General features: G+C 44.7%; 1 protein-coding gene across 1 annotated transcript; it reads right to left on the reverse strand.

The window, feature by feature from the left end:
- Window positions 1-3,477: 3,477 nt before the first annotated feature.
- Window positions 3,478-10,878, reverse strand: LOC310706189 (acetylserotonin O-methyltransferase-like). The gene is made up of 8 exons (XM_083501586.1): window positions 10,735-10,878; window positions 10,132-10,306; window positions 9,237-9,366; window positions 8,960-9,028; window positions 6,318-6,436; window positions 5,910-6,050; window positions 4,083-4,205; window positions 3,478-3,865 (listed from the first exon to the last, which is right to left on the reverse strand). The coding sequence occupies exons 1-8, from the start codon at window positions 10,804-10,806 to the stop codon at window positions 3,657-3,659; spliced, it is 1,038 nt and encodes a 345-aa protein (XP_083357712.1). The 5' UTR covers window positions 10,807-10,878; the 3' UTR covers window positions 3,478-3,656.
- Window positions 10,879-13,940: the final 3,062 nt, after the last annotated feature.

The following is a 13,940-nucleotide window of genomic DNA, read 5'->3' on the forward strand; positions in this document are numbered from 1 at the left end:
AAATGGGGTCTTGCTCTGTTGGCAGGTGTGTGCTCCAGTTCCGTTCTGGGCAGTGGGTGTCCCCAGACCGTGATGGATAGATGGCATACGAGAGCTTATCCCATTTGTCTCATGTTGCTGCAAAGGCCAGCGAGGTTATCAAGTGTGACTCCCTTGGCAGAAGAAGAGAGAAGGTTGACTTGCAGAATTTTCTTCGTTGCAGAAGAAGAGAGTTCAACTTCCTTTCAGGATTTGGCTGATTTGCAGAATAATTAAAAGTTGTCTGTTGGTATTTCACACACACTCTGGATTATTTTACTCCTGCACTGTGCTGAGCTTGGCTTAATGTGTTGTCCAAAGCTGCAGCCAGTTCTGTTGCCATAATTAGGAACTAATGAAGGCAAGAGTTACCCAAGTTGTAGACATTCAAACCTGAGGGTTTTGCGGGGAAGAATCTAACCATTGCAGTTAAAGGTTATTGACAGGTGTGGAAGTAGTTGCTCACGAGTAACCAGGCAGGACTCCGACCTGTCTTTGCAGATTTTTATTGGTGCAAACTATTTACAGTGCAGAACCCCAAAATTCATGTCCGTCTTAGTCACTTGCAGATTCTGGGAGTGCCCCCTTCCGGTTTCTCCCCCAGCATAAGAACTTAGACACCCCAAATCTCCGCCTCCCCTCCTTACGTTTCACCCCTCTGCGCAAGCAGGGCGACGCAAGCGGCATGGGTGCCTCCTGGCCGGCTGGGCGCTTGGGCTCTCCATAGCATCTTTGAGCCTTCCCTTCACCCGGCTACCCCCTTCCCCCTCTGCTTCACTGGAGGTGTGGCTTTCTCCACTGCCAGACGAGGAGATGCTTCTCAGAAGCCCTGGAGGCTCTCTGTACCCCCCTGCCTCCCTCCCCCATTCCGATGGCAATACAGTGGTGCCTCGCAAGACGAAATTAATTCGTTCCGCAAGTTTTTTCTTCTTGCGAGTTTTTCGTCTTGCGAAGCACGGTTTCCCATAGGAATGCATTGAAAATCAATTAATGCGTTCCTAGGGAAACCGCTTGCCAGGCTGGCGGTGCGGAGAAGGGCTTTTCTCCCCACCGCAAGCCTTCAGGACAGGTATGGGAACAGAGGGGAAGGGGCGCAGCGCTTCTCCTCTGTTCCCGGGGCTTGCGGTGGGAGGAGGGTTTTTCCTCCCCACCGCCAACATTCAGAACAGCATTCTGAATGTTGGCGGTGGGAAGGAAAACCCTCCTCCCACCGCAAGTCTTCAGGACATCCTTCTGAAGGCTGGCGATGGGGCGGAAAGACCTCCTTCTGCCGCCAGCCTTCGGAGCAGCCTTCCAAAGGCTGGCGGTGGGGCAGAGAGCCCTCCTCCCGCCGCCAGCCTTCGGAGCATCCTTCCGAAGGCTGGCGGCGGGAGGAGGTCTTTCCGCCCCACCGCCAGGCTTTGGAGCAGGCTTCCGAAGCCTGGCGGTGGGGCGGAAAGACCTCCTCCCGCCGCCAGCCTTCGGAAGCCTGCTCCAAAGCCTGGCGGTGGGGCGGAAAGACCTCCTCCCACCGCCAGCCTTCGGAAGGATGCTCCTGGCCGGCTGGGCTAGGTGAGGCGCTTGGGCTCTCCATAGCATCTTTGAGCCTTCCCTTCACCCGGCTACCCCCTTCCCCCTCTGCTTCACTGGAGGTGTGGCTTTCTCCACTGCCAGACGAGGAGATGCTTCCCAGAAGCCCTGGAGGCTCTCTGTACCCCCCTGCCTCCCTCCCCCATTCCGATGGCAATACCCTGACAGTTATTTATATGTTTAAAGCTGTTTCACCCTCCTCTTTGGTCAAAGAGGTTCCCAGAGCAGGTTGCATAAGAGGGCCTGCAGGTTTACAGTCAAAAATTCATGACGCAAAAATTTGCAGGGAGGGAAGAGGAAAACAAACCAACCCTGGCCCCCGTTTTTAAAATTCTGAAGTTCTTATAAGGATGAAATGGAGAGTTCAGCAAGAGGGGGAACTAAATGGAGCTACTCTCTCAGGACAGCTTGAATTCCCAGGTGTGGTTGGACTACAACTCCCATCATCCCTAGCTAGCATGAGTTGTAGGCAGCGATGAATCTACCATTCTTGGGCAAGGTGATTGAGCGGGTGGTTGCTGAACAACTCCAAGCACGCCTGGAGGAAATGGACCATTTGGATCCCTTCCAATCGGGATTCAGGCCTCACCATGGGACTGAAACTGCCTTGGTCATGCTGGTTGATGATCTCCAGCGGGCTAGGCACAAAGGTAAGAGCTGTTTCCTAGTTCTGCTGGATCTCTCAGCGGCCTTTGACACCATCGACCATAACATCCTTCTGGACCGTCTTGAGGGGCTGGGAGCTGGGGGCACTGTTATACGGTGGTTCCACTCCTTTCTCCTGGGCCCTGTCCAGAATGTGGTGTTGGGGGATGAGTGTTCAAACCCCTGGGCTCTCACTTGTGGGGTGCCTCAGGGTTCCGTCCTCTCCTCCATGCTTTTTAATAACTATATGAAGCTGCTGGGAGAGATCATCAGGGGGTTTGGGCTGGGTGTTCATCATTATGCAGATGACACCCAGCTCTACTTCTCCTTTAAATCAGAACCAGTGAAGGCGATGAAGGTCCTGTGTGAGTGCCTGGAGGCAGTTGGAGGATGGATGGCGGCTAACAGATTGAGTTTGAATCCTGACAAGACAGAAGTACTGTTTTTGGGAGACAGGGGGCGGGTGGGTGTAGGGGATTCCCTGGTCCTGAATGGGGTAACTGTGCCCCTGAAGGACCAGGTGCGCAGCCTGGGAGTCATTTTGGACTCACAGCTGTCCATGGAGGCGCAGGTTAATTCTGTGTCCACCTGGTACGCAGACTAAGACCCTACCTGCCCGCAGACTGTCTTGCCAGAATAGTGCATGCTCTAGTTATCTCCTGCTTGGACTACTGCAATGCGCTCTATGTGGGGCTACCTTTGAAGGTGACCCGGAAACTGCAATTAATCCAGAATGCGGCAGCTAGACTGGTGACTGGAAGTGGCTGCCAGGACCACATAACTTATTCTTCTTCTTCTTCTTCTTCTTCTTCTTCTTCTTCTTCTTCTTCTTATTATTATTATTATTATTATTATTGGCGTTATAGTTCAACAACATCTGAGGACTCAAGATAAAGAGTTAGTCAGGAGTGACCTGTGTGGAAAGTTTGAGAAAGGCTCCACTTAATAGGGTTGGCATCTCAAGCCACACAGGCTAGCTGATCATAGCTTGCATATTATCTATATTTATTTTGAGATATGGATTAGTAGCTCTCATTGTTTCCAACAAGTTCTGTTTACCACAAAAATCCTGAGGCAATATGGGATACAACCTCTTTCTTTTTCCTGGTTTGGCTCATGTGCTCCCACCTACCCCAAAAAAAGGCAAGCAGGCAAATAAAGGTAATAACTACTACTATTACAAAGATGGTTAACATGTAACAATTGTTGTTGTTGTTGTTGTTGTTGTTGTTGTTGTTGTTCTAGCTTCTCTTAGTATTCAACCATAATGAGAAGCAGGGGGGTGGAGGAGATATTTCCACATGGTGAGGATTTGCAAAAAAAAAAAAAGTATAGTGATTAAGCATGTTCAGTTATGGCTGCAAAGAATCAGGTTGAAATATATCCATTCAGTCACGATGCTCACAGAATGTTCTTGGTCAATGTTACTTTCTTCCTAAAATGGCGTCAAAGAGGCCTGTTTTCTTTTGCTGAATCTCCTTAAAGCCGGCGGCACTGAGGAGCGCATTGTACTCTGACGGGGTCCGTTCTTTTCCTTGAGTACAAAGCAGCATAACCAAACCAAATATTTGAGCTTCCAAAGGCCCCGTTCTGTCTTCGTTGAGAACTAATTCCACCACTAGAATTCCACCACCTATTTTAGAATAGGACATGGAAGATGTATCATTACATATTACAAAGCAGCATGTTACTTTTCCCAGGTGTCCTGGGGTCAGAAGCTCAAGAATGAAAGGAACGCAGCTGTTCCAGAGTGGGACACAGACATAAGGGGAAGGGACCCTGGGGAAATCCAAGCGGCTTGGAATGAGAATCAGTTCCCACAGGAAACACCTTTGACACCATGCACCTACCAGGCTTGCAGGCTTTGTTCAGTCTGGTTAGCAGTTGCACACACTTCTCATCTGTAAAGCAGTGCAGGATCCTAGCCAAAATATACAGGTCAGCTTCTGGAATTGGATCTTTAAAAAAATCACCTGAAATAAAACAAGGAGAGTTTTAATTTTGTATTTCTTAGTGTAGAAAGTATGGATCTGATGAGTAGAGATCTTTCCTATTCTAACTACCGTACTTCAAGAGGGTTCTGGAGGCTTCTCTGTGTGAAAGAAACAGTCAGAAGGTTCATGATGTTTGGGTTATTCCTTCAGAGAAGATGAGTCCAGCTGGTTTATACTGGTTCTCTTATATCTTTCTGTCAAGGTCATGCTGCCTATAAAAGTATGGTTAGAAGGAGCCTGAGTTTCACTTTTACTTTCTATTTCTTTTCCTTCTGGTGTGGTGTTCTGTACATAGTATGCTATAATATTAAGGTTTAGACTAATTATAAGTTATTGTAAATTTAAGTTATTGTAAATTTAAGTTAAGTCTGCTGCAACTGGATTTCTTATGGACAGGGCCAATCCTGAATGTATTGGATTTGTGATCTTTATGCTTATTTGCCTTCAGTAGCAGTAAAGCTCTGCTGGATGAAATACAATTGCCTCTGGTCTATTTTTGGAAATCCTGCAACGAGTTAAAGTTTTTACTCTGAGAACTATATGCTGGAATCTGCTCTGGATCAATATTGAGCAGAATTCCATGGTGAAATAATTATTATTCTTACAAAGACTGGAGGCAGAGCATAACCATCACGGCTAGTAGCCATTGATAGACTTATCTCCAGGAATTAGCCTAATTCCCTTTAGAAACCATCCAAACTTCACTGCCTCCTGTGGGAGTGAGTTCTATAATTCAACTACGTATGTGCTCCCGTCAGCCCCAGTCAGCATGGTCAGGAATGATGGGAGTTGTAGTTCAACCATAGCTAAAGGGTCACTGATTCTCGATCCCTGCTTAGTGCATGGCTGTCTTAGAATCATAGAATCATAGAGTTGGAAGAGACCACAAGGGCCATCGAGTCCAACCCCCTGCCAAGCAGGAAACACCATCAGAGCACTCCTGACATATGGTTGTCAAGCCTCTGCTTAAAGACCTCCAAAGTAGGAGACTCCACCACACTCCTTGGCAGCAAATTCCACTGTCGAACAGCTCTTACTGTCAGGAAGTTCTTCCTAATGTTTAGGTGGAATCTTCTTTCTTGTAGTTTGGATCCATTGCTCCGTGTCCGCTTCTCTGGAGCAGCAGAAAACAACCTTTCTCCCTCCTCTATGTGACATCCTTTTATATATTTGAATATGGCTATCATATCACCCCTTAACCTCCTCTTCTCCAGGCTAAACATGCCCAGCTCCCTTAACCGTTCCTCATAAGGCATCATTTCCAGGCCTTTGACCATTTTGGTTGCCCTCCTCTGGACACGTTCCAGTTTGTCAGTGTCCTTCTTGAATTGTGGTGCCCAGAACTGGACACAGTACTCCAGGTGAGGTCTGACCAGAGCAGAATACAGTGGCACTATTACTTCCCTTGATCTAGATGCTATACTCCTATTGATGCAGCCCAGAATTGCATTGGCTTTTTTAGCTGCCGCGTCACACTGTTGGCTCATGTCAAGTTTGTGGTCAACCAAGACTCCTAGATCCTTTTCACATGTACTGCTCTCAAGCCAGGTGTTACCCATCTTGTATTTGTGCCTCTCATTTTTTTTGCCCAAGTGCAATACTTTACATTTCTCCCTGTTAAAATTCATCTTGTTTGTTAGTGGAAAAATGATGTAACCTTTGTAGGATAAAATAACATTTTACCTTCATGAAAAGTAATCCGGTGTTCCTCTGAGGAGACAAAATGCTTCTTTCCTGTTTCCACTACTTCAGGTAGGTCTAAAATGGTCACTGTAGAATTTGGATACAATGAAATACATTCTTTTGCTAGGGCACCGCTACATCCTTAAGGGGAGAACCAAAAGAAAAAAATGAACATGTTGTGCATATCAAAGCTTTCCCCAAAACTTCATGTGCAAAACTCTAAGATAGTACACCAGATAGGTGGCTGTTCAGTCATTTCATTCAATTTACCACTTTTGCAGTTCTGAGGATCTGATAGTTCAGAGCTTGGGTCATGGGTCATTGAGGGATGTTTCCTGTTCTACAACAGCAGCCTTATGATTTCGGAGTGGCAGCATAGGAAGACATGTGAGAATGTATGGTACTTACCGCCCAAATCACAAACTAGTGGGAAATTAGAGAGATCAAATGCATTCAACACATCTCGACCACAGAGACTCCACATCTCATGCATAAACTCCATGAATTCTCGCAAGCCGCTCTCTGATCTAGTAATTCAAAATTGCATTATCAGTTAACAGAGGGCATATCTTTGAACAGAGGATGGTTCTAGACAGGAGCCATATTCCACATAATGCTGTTGCTTTTTAGTTGTGTGTGGATTTCCTTTCCTTTCTTTGGCCTCATCCTTCTTCTTCCCATTGATACCAGTGGACAGATCATGATGGGATGTATCCATAATCCATACACAAATTTAAATACTACTACTAATGATAATAATAATACGTCATTTACTGTAACTGTGCATCTCACCAGTATTTCAAAACCTCAGGGGTTTTTTTATTACCTTTGACAATTCATTTCCCACCTGTCCCACTGAACTGGACAAATAAGGCTTCCTCTAACTCTGCTGTGTGTGGCATCACCTTGTTAAGAACTTGACTAAGGACTGTTTAGTATGCCCAAACGCTTGCATCTGAATTCCATCTGGATAAACATTGCATATCTATGTTTCCATCATTGGCCGAATGTGTTATTAAAAATGTAACAATTCTAACGGCTGTGGTTCCTAATATATGACCACTTAGACAAGGAGGCGAAAGCACCCCTCTTCGAACCTTCTTCTCTGCATGCTCAGTGGAGGCACTGATTTTAATAATGAGCACTCAGACTTTACATTGTGGGTGCCCTTTGCGGGATCGCAGCAGTGCTACAGTTCCCAGGGAATTTAATGGCAAACAGGGGCTGGCCTGCCTCTCAGTGTTATTATTGGAGGTTCAGGCCCAGTCTCAGTAGTCAAGTTTCATTGCTGGGAGGTGGGGCCAGTCCCAGTTATATATAGGGGGTGGAGCCAGCAGTAGCCAGGCAGTCGGCTCAGGAGATTCACCCACCCTCCCTTAGTTTAATGTTTCCTTGTTTGCAGGTTAACTGTTTCTTCCTCTTTAGTGGGCGCTGCTATGGTCTTTGACTGGTTGCTGTTGAAGGACCAGGAAGAAATTGTCCTGCCTTGGCAGGTTTTGTCCTCCCCGTAGCAATTCATCACAACTTGAGCGGTTTATGGCCTTGGGTGGAATCCTTTAGTCTTTTCTTTCCTACAATGGTGTGTGTGTGAAGTGGTGACTCACCCCCCTGCAGCGGTGATTCCAGGGTTCCCTCTTAAAAGGGGTTATATAATGGGTCTCACTGGCCATACACTGAAAGGTTGTCAGTGAACTACCCTGCGTGCGGGGATATGGGCTGGGCTGCCTGCGTACACCTACATCTCGCACTGCACCCCCATATCCCATTTACCCTGATGTGCCCCAGTTCCCCCGGTTGGGGGGCTGGGAGGGATACACGCCCAAGGCCTAAGCCAAGGTCTTCCTACATTCAGAAGTTTAATAAAATTGTGGCCTAATTTTAATTCCATAGCACGCTGTCAGAGTTGTTATTCCTTCCTTATGATCTCTGGGGGCTGGGGCTGTCGCGGCCTGTTTCACATAATGCTTCACATAGAGGGGTTGGGGTGTATTAATTGACAGGCAGAAGCTTATATTGCTAGTCATCCTGAGGAATAATTAAGCATTGATTCAGGACTTCATACAAAAAGAAGGGTTGACGTGGACTGACTTCTTGTTTTTCAAGTGATCTATGCTATGCTATGCTATATCAATTCCATATTGTGCTACTATTTATGCCATGTACTCAATTGCAATAAATAACTTTGAATTCTCTTTACACATTTTCCCTTAACTCTTTTTTTAGCGACCAGTTTCTGCCCAAGGATAATTTTGGCCATGGCATAAGCTGCCTCTTGGCAGCTGTATTTCATCAGTAGCCCCTGTTCACATGTTTCAAACCTTCTTTCTCAACTATTTCCCCATCTATCACAATATTCCAACTCCAGGAATTGTTAAATAGCACAGGGCCTCTAATGCCTTTACAGAATTTCCCCATAATGAGCAAGTGGGGATGTCTGTTGACATGTCTGAGCACACATTGACCTCTGGATTGTGGAAAACTGCACTCAAGCAGTGATAAAGCTCAGAAAAGGCTATTTGCTATGACTGGAAGCAGTTCTGCTTCAACAGTGGAAAGCTCAAGAGGTAAACAAGGCAGGGTCTTCACAACTAGTCTGTTAGGGTGCCAACTTGAATAAAATATAGTGTGATGGCATGATAACTGATCACGTGATGCAGTTCATACACATCGTTTGAATGGGAATGTCCATCAACTTGGGGGGGGGGAGAGACCTGCCCCCTCAAGTATTTTATTGTGGGGGCTGAAACTTCCACAGCCCCCAGGAGTAGCCTCCTATGTAGTTTGTGTAATGTAAGACCTGCAAGGAATCTATTTTTAGACATCATGCTTAAATGGGGGGGGGGGACCAGGAACCCAAGTCTGGCATGTAGTAAGGGATCTCCCAATATGATTAAAGATAACTATCAGAGAGGGAAGAAAGCAACACTGGATAGAAAAATGCTGGAAAGGTGAATACAAGTTAGCAATAGGGTTCACACAAATTGCAAAAGGAAAGCTTTGCCCATTCTTTAAAAAGAAACAAGATCTAGAAAAACATAATTTTTCTGTACCTGTATAGAGCCTCATAGAAATTTTTTGTAGAACTGTCACTTAATCCATATGTCTGAGTCTCTCCATCTCTGAAACAGAATATTTGTTTTAGTTTAAGAAAAAATGAGCATCATAACTACAGAATTAAAATTCAGACTCTGCAACAAAACAACTAAACCAAGTATGCTACTCATAGTTACATGTGTTGTCAAAGCTGTGTCTAACCAACACAGGTTTGTTTATTTGTAACGTCTGTGAGTTTTACCGTTTTATTACCCTTTTTATCAATCTCCTCACCTCACAGAATCAGCCAGGTGCTGTGCTCTTGTATAGACAAATTCAGCATTGAACTTCATGGAATAATAAAGAGTCTTTGGGCTTCTTTTGCCAAGGTACAGATTGGCAAGGTCAGTATTTCCATAAAGCGCTTAAAACGAAGGGGACAAAAGATTAACGTTTAAACACCTCTGTGCAAAGCCCCTTTCCCTCCCCAATTCTGCAGGGACCAAATGCTTGAAACAAGGATAATGAGACAGAAGACACATTTCTATGATTCCATGGCATGCTGATCGCATTGTAAAAAACCAAGACTGCAATTCTCCAGCTTCTCTTGCAGAGAAAAGTATGGAAAGACTAGGCCTCCACCTGCTTGCAGTGGAACTTCAGGGTACAAAGCTGCTACTAGGAGTGGCCATTCCGAGATCTGGAGCGAAGTATTAGAAATCTATGAACAGCAGGCAACATTGTTCCACTGTAACATCTAAGTCAGAAGGACAAACTCTGAATGTCCCAAGCTGCATTGGTGTTTAGTGACCTGCACTAGCTGCCTATTTGCTACTGAGCTTTCTCACTGACATTTGTAAACAACTAGGTACAAGCACATCTAACAGATCATCTCTCCTGCTATAGGACAAATCACCCTTTACAATCATGAAAGGAGAGTCTCACCTGCATACCTATTGGAAAGAAAGCCCTTGCTGTTTATAGCACCAGCCCTCTGGAATGCTCCCCAAAGAGAGATATGGGAAGTTCCATGTACAAAAATGTCTCCTAAAAACCTCAGGTGTTTTCCTAGGGCTATTTAGATGCTGCTTTGTTCAGTTGCTGGCTTGATGGCTTAGCTTAAATTGATTTTTAAAATGGTATTTCAACTTCATAATGTTGGTTAAATTTCCAGATAAAGAATAAATACTTTGGTTGTCCTTCCTCTCCACTTGCAGGAACTTTAAGCCAACACAAGCGTCCAGTAGTCTCTCCATCCCAAAGGGACTGGTACCCAGACGTTCGGCAATAGTCACTGAAGTCAGCGGTTCCTTGGACTCCATCAGCAGATCAAATACACCAAGATCAGAGGCAGTAAACATAATCTGGATGCAAAAAGGGTGAGGGAGTGCACAAGGAAATAGTTAAAAAGGGTCTATAGTTACATATGTTCTAAAAGGAACAAGATGCTTTTGAAACACAAAAAGATTATAATACAGTTCAAGTCCATTTGAAGTGTAGAAATAAAAGTAGGACACAGGTATTTTAAGCAAGTTAATTTTGAATTATTGCCGTATCCCACCTGTGCTGTGAATCCCATACACAGATTCACAGTTCTTCTCATTTTCTTGTTAGAACATTCAAGTGACATTAACAATATTTGAAGTTTCTGCCTTTGTTTGTGCTGGGTTGACCCCTGTAACTGTAAGATTTGCCTTGCCATTTAAAGGCATGTTTGATTCTACACATCCATTTACAAGCTGAAAGTTTCAAAGTCCTTGCAAGTATTAAATTTTGCAGACAATACTTTTACCTTTGAAATTAGAAATGAATACTGATTCCGAAATAACAATTTCAAAGCTTCAGCTTCTTCTGTAGTACTCATTGTTCTTTATTTCTCTGTCAGATATCTCTCAGTTTTCCTCTGATGAGCAAGTTGTGGTTCTTTTATTCAGAATTCACTGAAAATGACAATGAAATGATAAACATCTAATGATAAATGACTGTGAGGCCAGATATGTTTATGGGGAAGTCCCCATCTGCTAAGTAAAGGGATAGGTGGAAAAGGATTTTTTTCTCACAAGTGCAGGAGGAAGTACCTGGAAATTGTTGACTTTGCCTTTGTGAGTAAAAATGATATCAGAACCTGACAAGTGAGAGAAAATCAACTGGTGCCTGGAAATGCAAAATTAACAAGTTATTGGAGAAAGTTCATCAGAAGAGAGAGCAGGTGGTTTGGGGGAAATGCTCTTGCTGAAATGAGGCCATTTGGAAATTCTTAAAATACAGAAACACTTTAGCAAATGGTAGCAGCTTAACAGAGAAGCAAGACATGAAAGTCACATAGTAGGAGCTGTTTCTATGCCCAAGTCAACAAATACGAATGGCAAAAATTCCCAAGAGACTCACCAAAGAACTTACTTCTAAAAATGAATTATTTGTTATGCTGATATAGAGAATCATGTGAAAGAAAAAAGGTGATTCCTAGAGAAAGGAAATGTACAATCAGGAGTTTCCCGGAGAAGGGAAACGACATGACAGAGTTATTAAGAATCAGAGAGTCCAGAAACAGAAAAGTTTGAGGCAGGAGTGAAGAATAAAGGACCGCTTACCTGTGGAGAAGCAGCAAAAACAGATTTGTTGTGCAGATTCACTCCCCTTTTTATAGGTTTGTCAGTGGGAAGTGGAATGCTAGCGCCCCCCCTTCTGTCAGCTGGCTTTATAGTCTCTTCCATTTCCTTGATGTTAGGAGGCGCCCACCTGGATGGACTGTGGGTCAAGATGCTTTTTCAAAGTATAGTATTTGTGTTGTGCAATAACAACAATCTCTGTCATCACCAGTGCTCATTATGTGCCTGGTTCATGGTAATTTCTCTCGCCCTTGCAAGGTAATAAATACTTCATACTACAGGTAATAAATACTTCATGATGTGTATCTGATGTATAATCCAACTTTTCAGATTACTTCGGTGCTCTCTTGCAAACAAATGTGTTAGAGGCAACTGTTTTTTGTTTTTTTTAAAATCATATAAAAATCTCTAAGTGGTTTACATAAAAACACCATAGTGTTCAATACAGATTTTCTAAAACTAGATAAAAACAGAATACAAGTGTGTATTACAAATAAAACTGATCAGTGTACGAAATGGACAAAATCAGAAATTTAAGAGTTAGGATCCCTCCAAAGCTTGAATGAACCAATATTTCAAAAAGGCATTTAGATGTCATTACTTTCTCCACACCACACATTACTTCTGCAGGACATTGCCAGGGTGGGCACCATCACTGAAAAGTTCTGCTTCCATGTTTTCACTAAGTGACTATCTACTGGGAGCATGCAGAGCCGTCTTGGAAGATCTTAAAGATTGGCTTTGCCTTTACTGTAGGAGGTGATCTGCTGGTATCCTGAATCCAAGTTGTTTAGGGTTTTAAATGTCCATACACACAAAAAAGGAAACTCTTGAACTTGGCTCTGTAGCAACCGCCGTGTGTAGAGCTGGGTGCCCCACTAAGCATCATGCAGTGACTATTGCAGAGCTTTCCAAAGTGTGTGTTGCAACACATTAGTGTGTTGGCTGCAATGTGTAGGCGTATCGCACAAATGCTCCCGGCGCCCCTCCTGGGGCTAGAAAGGGGTTAGTTTAACCTCTGGTTTGCTAGTAAAGCTTAATTATAGTGTTGTGAAATGATGCATGTCTAAAAAGCGTGTAACCCTCATGAAAAGTTCAGAAAGCTCTGGGTTAGTGAAATATATAGTCAAGTGTGATTTTCATGCTCTTTATTCAACTCATAGTAGCAATGAATGAAACTTTCCCCAAAACCTCTAGCTATATATACATTATTTATTGGCTCCAGCAGGCCAATCAGGTTGCTGTTTCACTTCATCCAGGAGTCTGGATGAAGCGACCCCAGGTCGCTAATTCAGTTACACCCGGAGCTGGATTGGGTGGCTCCTGTGGACCAATCAGACTGCTGCATTCTGGATCCTATTGTTCTAGGATTCAGCTCAGTACTGTACATAACATCCCTCCCCTCTAAGTTGCAGTCCTGCCTGGAAGGTTAGCATTCATTCATAGTCTTCAAGGTACGCCGGCCACCCATTGCAGCCTGGGGTGTTCCTTGGTCAGGGGTTCTGGTTCTGGCTTGTGTTCTGAGGCTGCTGGCTGTGACAGGGCTGTTTTGTCTGGCGCTACCGGCCCATTCAGTCATGGCTCTGGTTCCCGTGTCCTTTCAGCCTCAGGGGTCCCCTCTGTACTTACTGATTCTGCCTCCCCTGCCCACCCTTCCTGCTCTACGGGCCTCACCACCCAGCTGTCCCCTTGGGACCCCTCTGTCCCACCCTCCTCCAGGTTTTCTCCTGGGAATCGTTGGTGTAGCTGGTTGCAGTGGTGGCGCCAGCGTTGCCTCCCCCCCCCCCCCGTTAGCACCTTGTAAAACACGGGACCAGTCACCCTGGCGACTGTGGGGGGTACCCATGCCAGGCCTGCCCCAAAATTCTTTGCGTACACTGGGTCCTGGGCCACGAAGGTCTGGGGGTTCCTGCCTTTCCCTGACATTTATATGTTTAAAGCTGTTTCACCCTCCTCTTTGGCCAAAGAGGTTCCCAGAGCTGGTTGCATAAGAGGGCCTGCAGGTTTACAGTCAAAAATTCATGAAGCAAAAGGAAAATTTGTAGGGAGGGAAGAGGAAAACAAACCAACCCTGGTCCCAGTTTTTAAAATTCTGAAGTTCTTATAATGATGGAATGGAGAGTTCAGCAAGAGGGGGAACTAAATGGAGCTACTCTCTCAGGACAGCTTGAATTCCCAGATGCGGTTGGGCTACAACTCCCCTCATCCCTAGCTAGCATGACCAGTGGTCAGCGATGATGGCCGTTATAGTTCAACAACATCTGAGGACTCAAGATAAAGAGTTAGTCAGGAAAGTTTGAGAAAGGCTTCTCTCAGTAGGCTTGGCATCTCTCAAGCCACACAGGCTAGGTGATCATAGCTTGTATATTATCTATATTTATTTTGAAAT

Source organism: Podarcis liolepis (assembly GCF_965112155.1).
Source record: "Podarcis liolepis genome assembly, chromosome: 4".
Classification (NCBI taxonomy): domain Eukaryota; kingdom Metazoa; phylum Chordata; class Lepidosauria; order Squamata; family Lacertidae; genus Podarcis; species Podarcis liolepis.

Bases quoted from the DNA above. Each gene is read 5' to 3' on its own strand.
- LOC310706189 (XM_083501586.1), bottom strand. From the start codon at position 10,806: ATGAGTACTACAGAAGAAGCTGAAGCTTTGAAATTGTTATTTCGGAAT. The intron at 10,307-10,734 runs GTAAAAGTATTG...TTTTGCATCCAG, and splicing joins ATTCATTTCTAATTTCAAAG to ATTATGTTTACTGCCTCTGA. The intron at 3,866-4,082 runs GTAGGTGCATGG...ATTCTAAAATAG, and splicing joins GAACAAAGCCTGCAAGCCTG to GTGGTGGAATTCTAGTGGTG.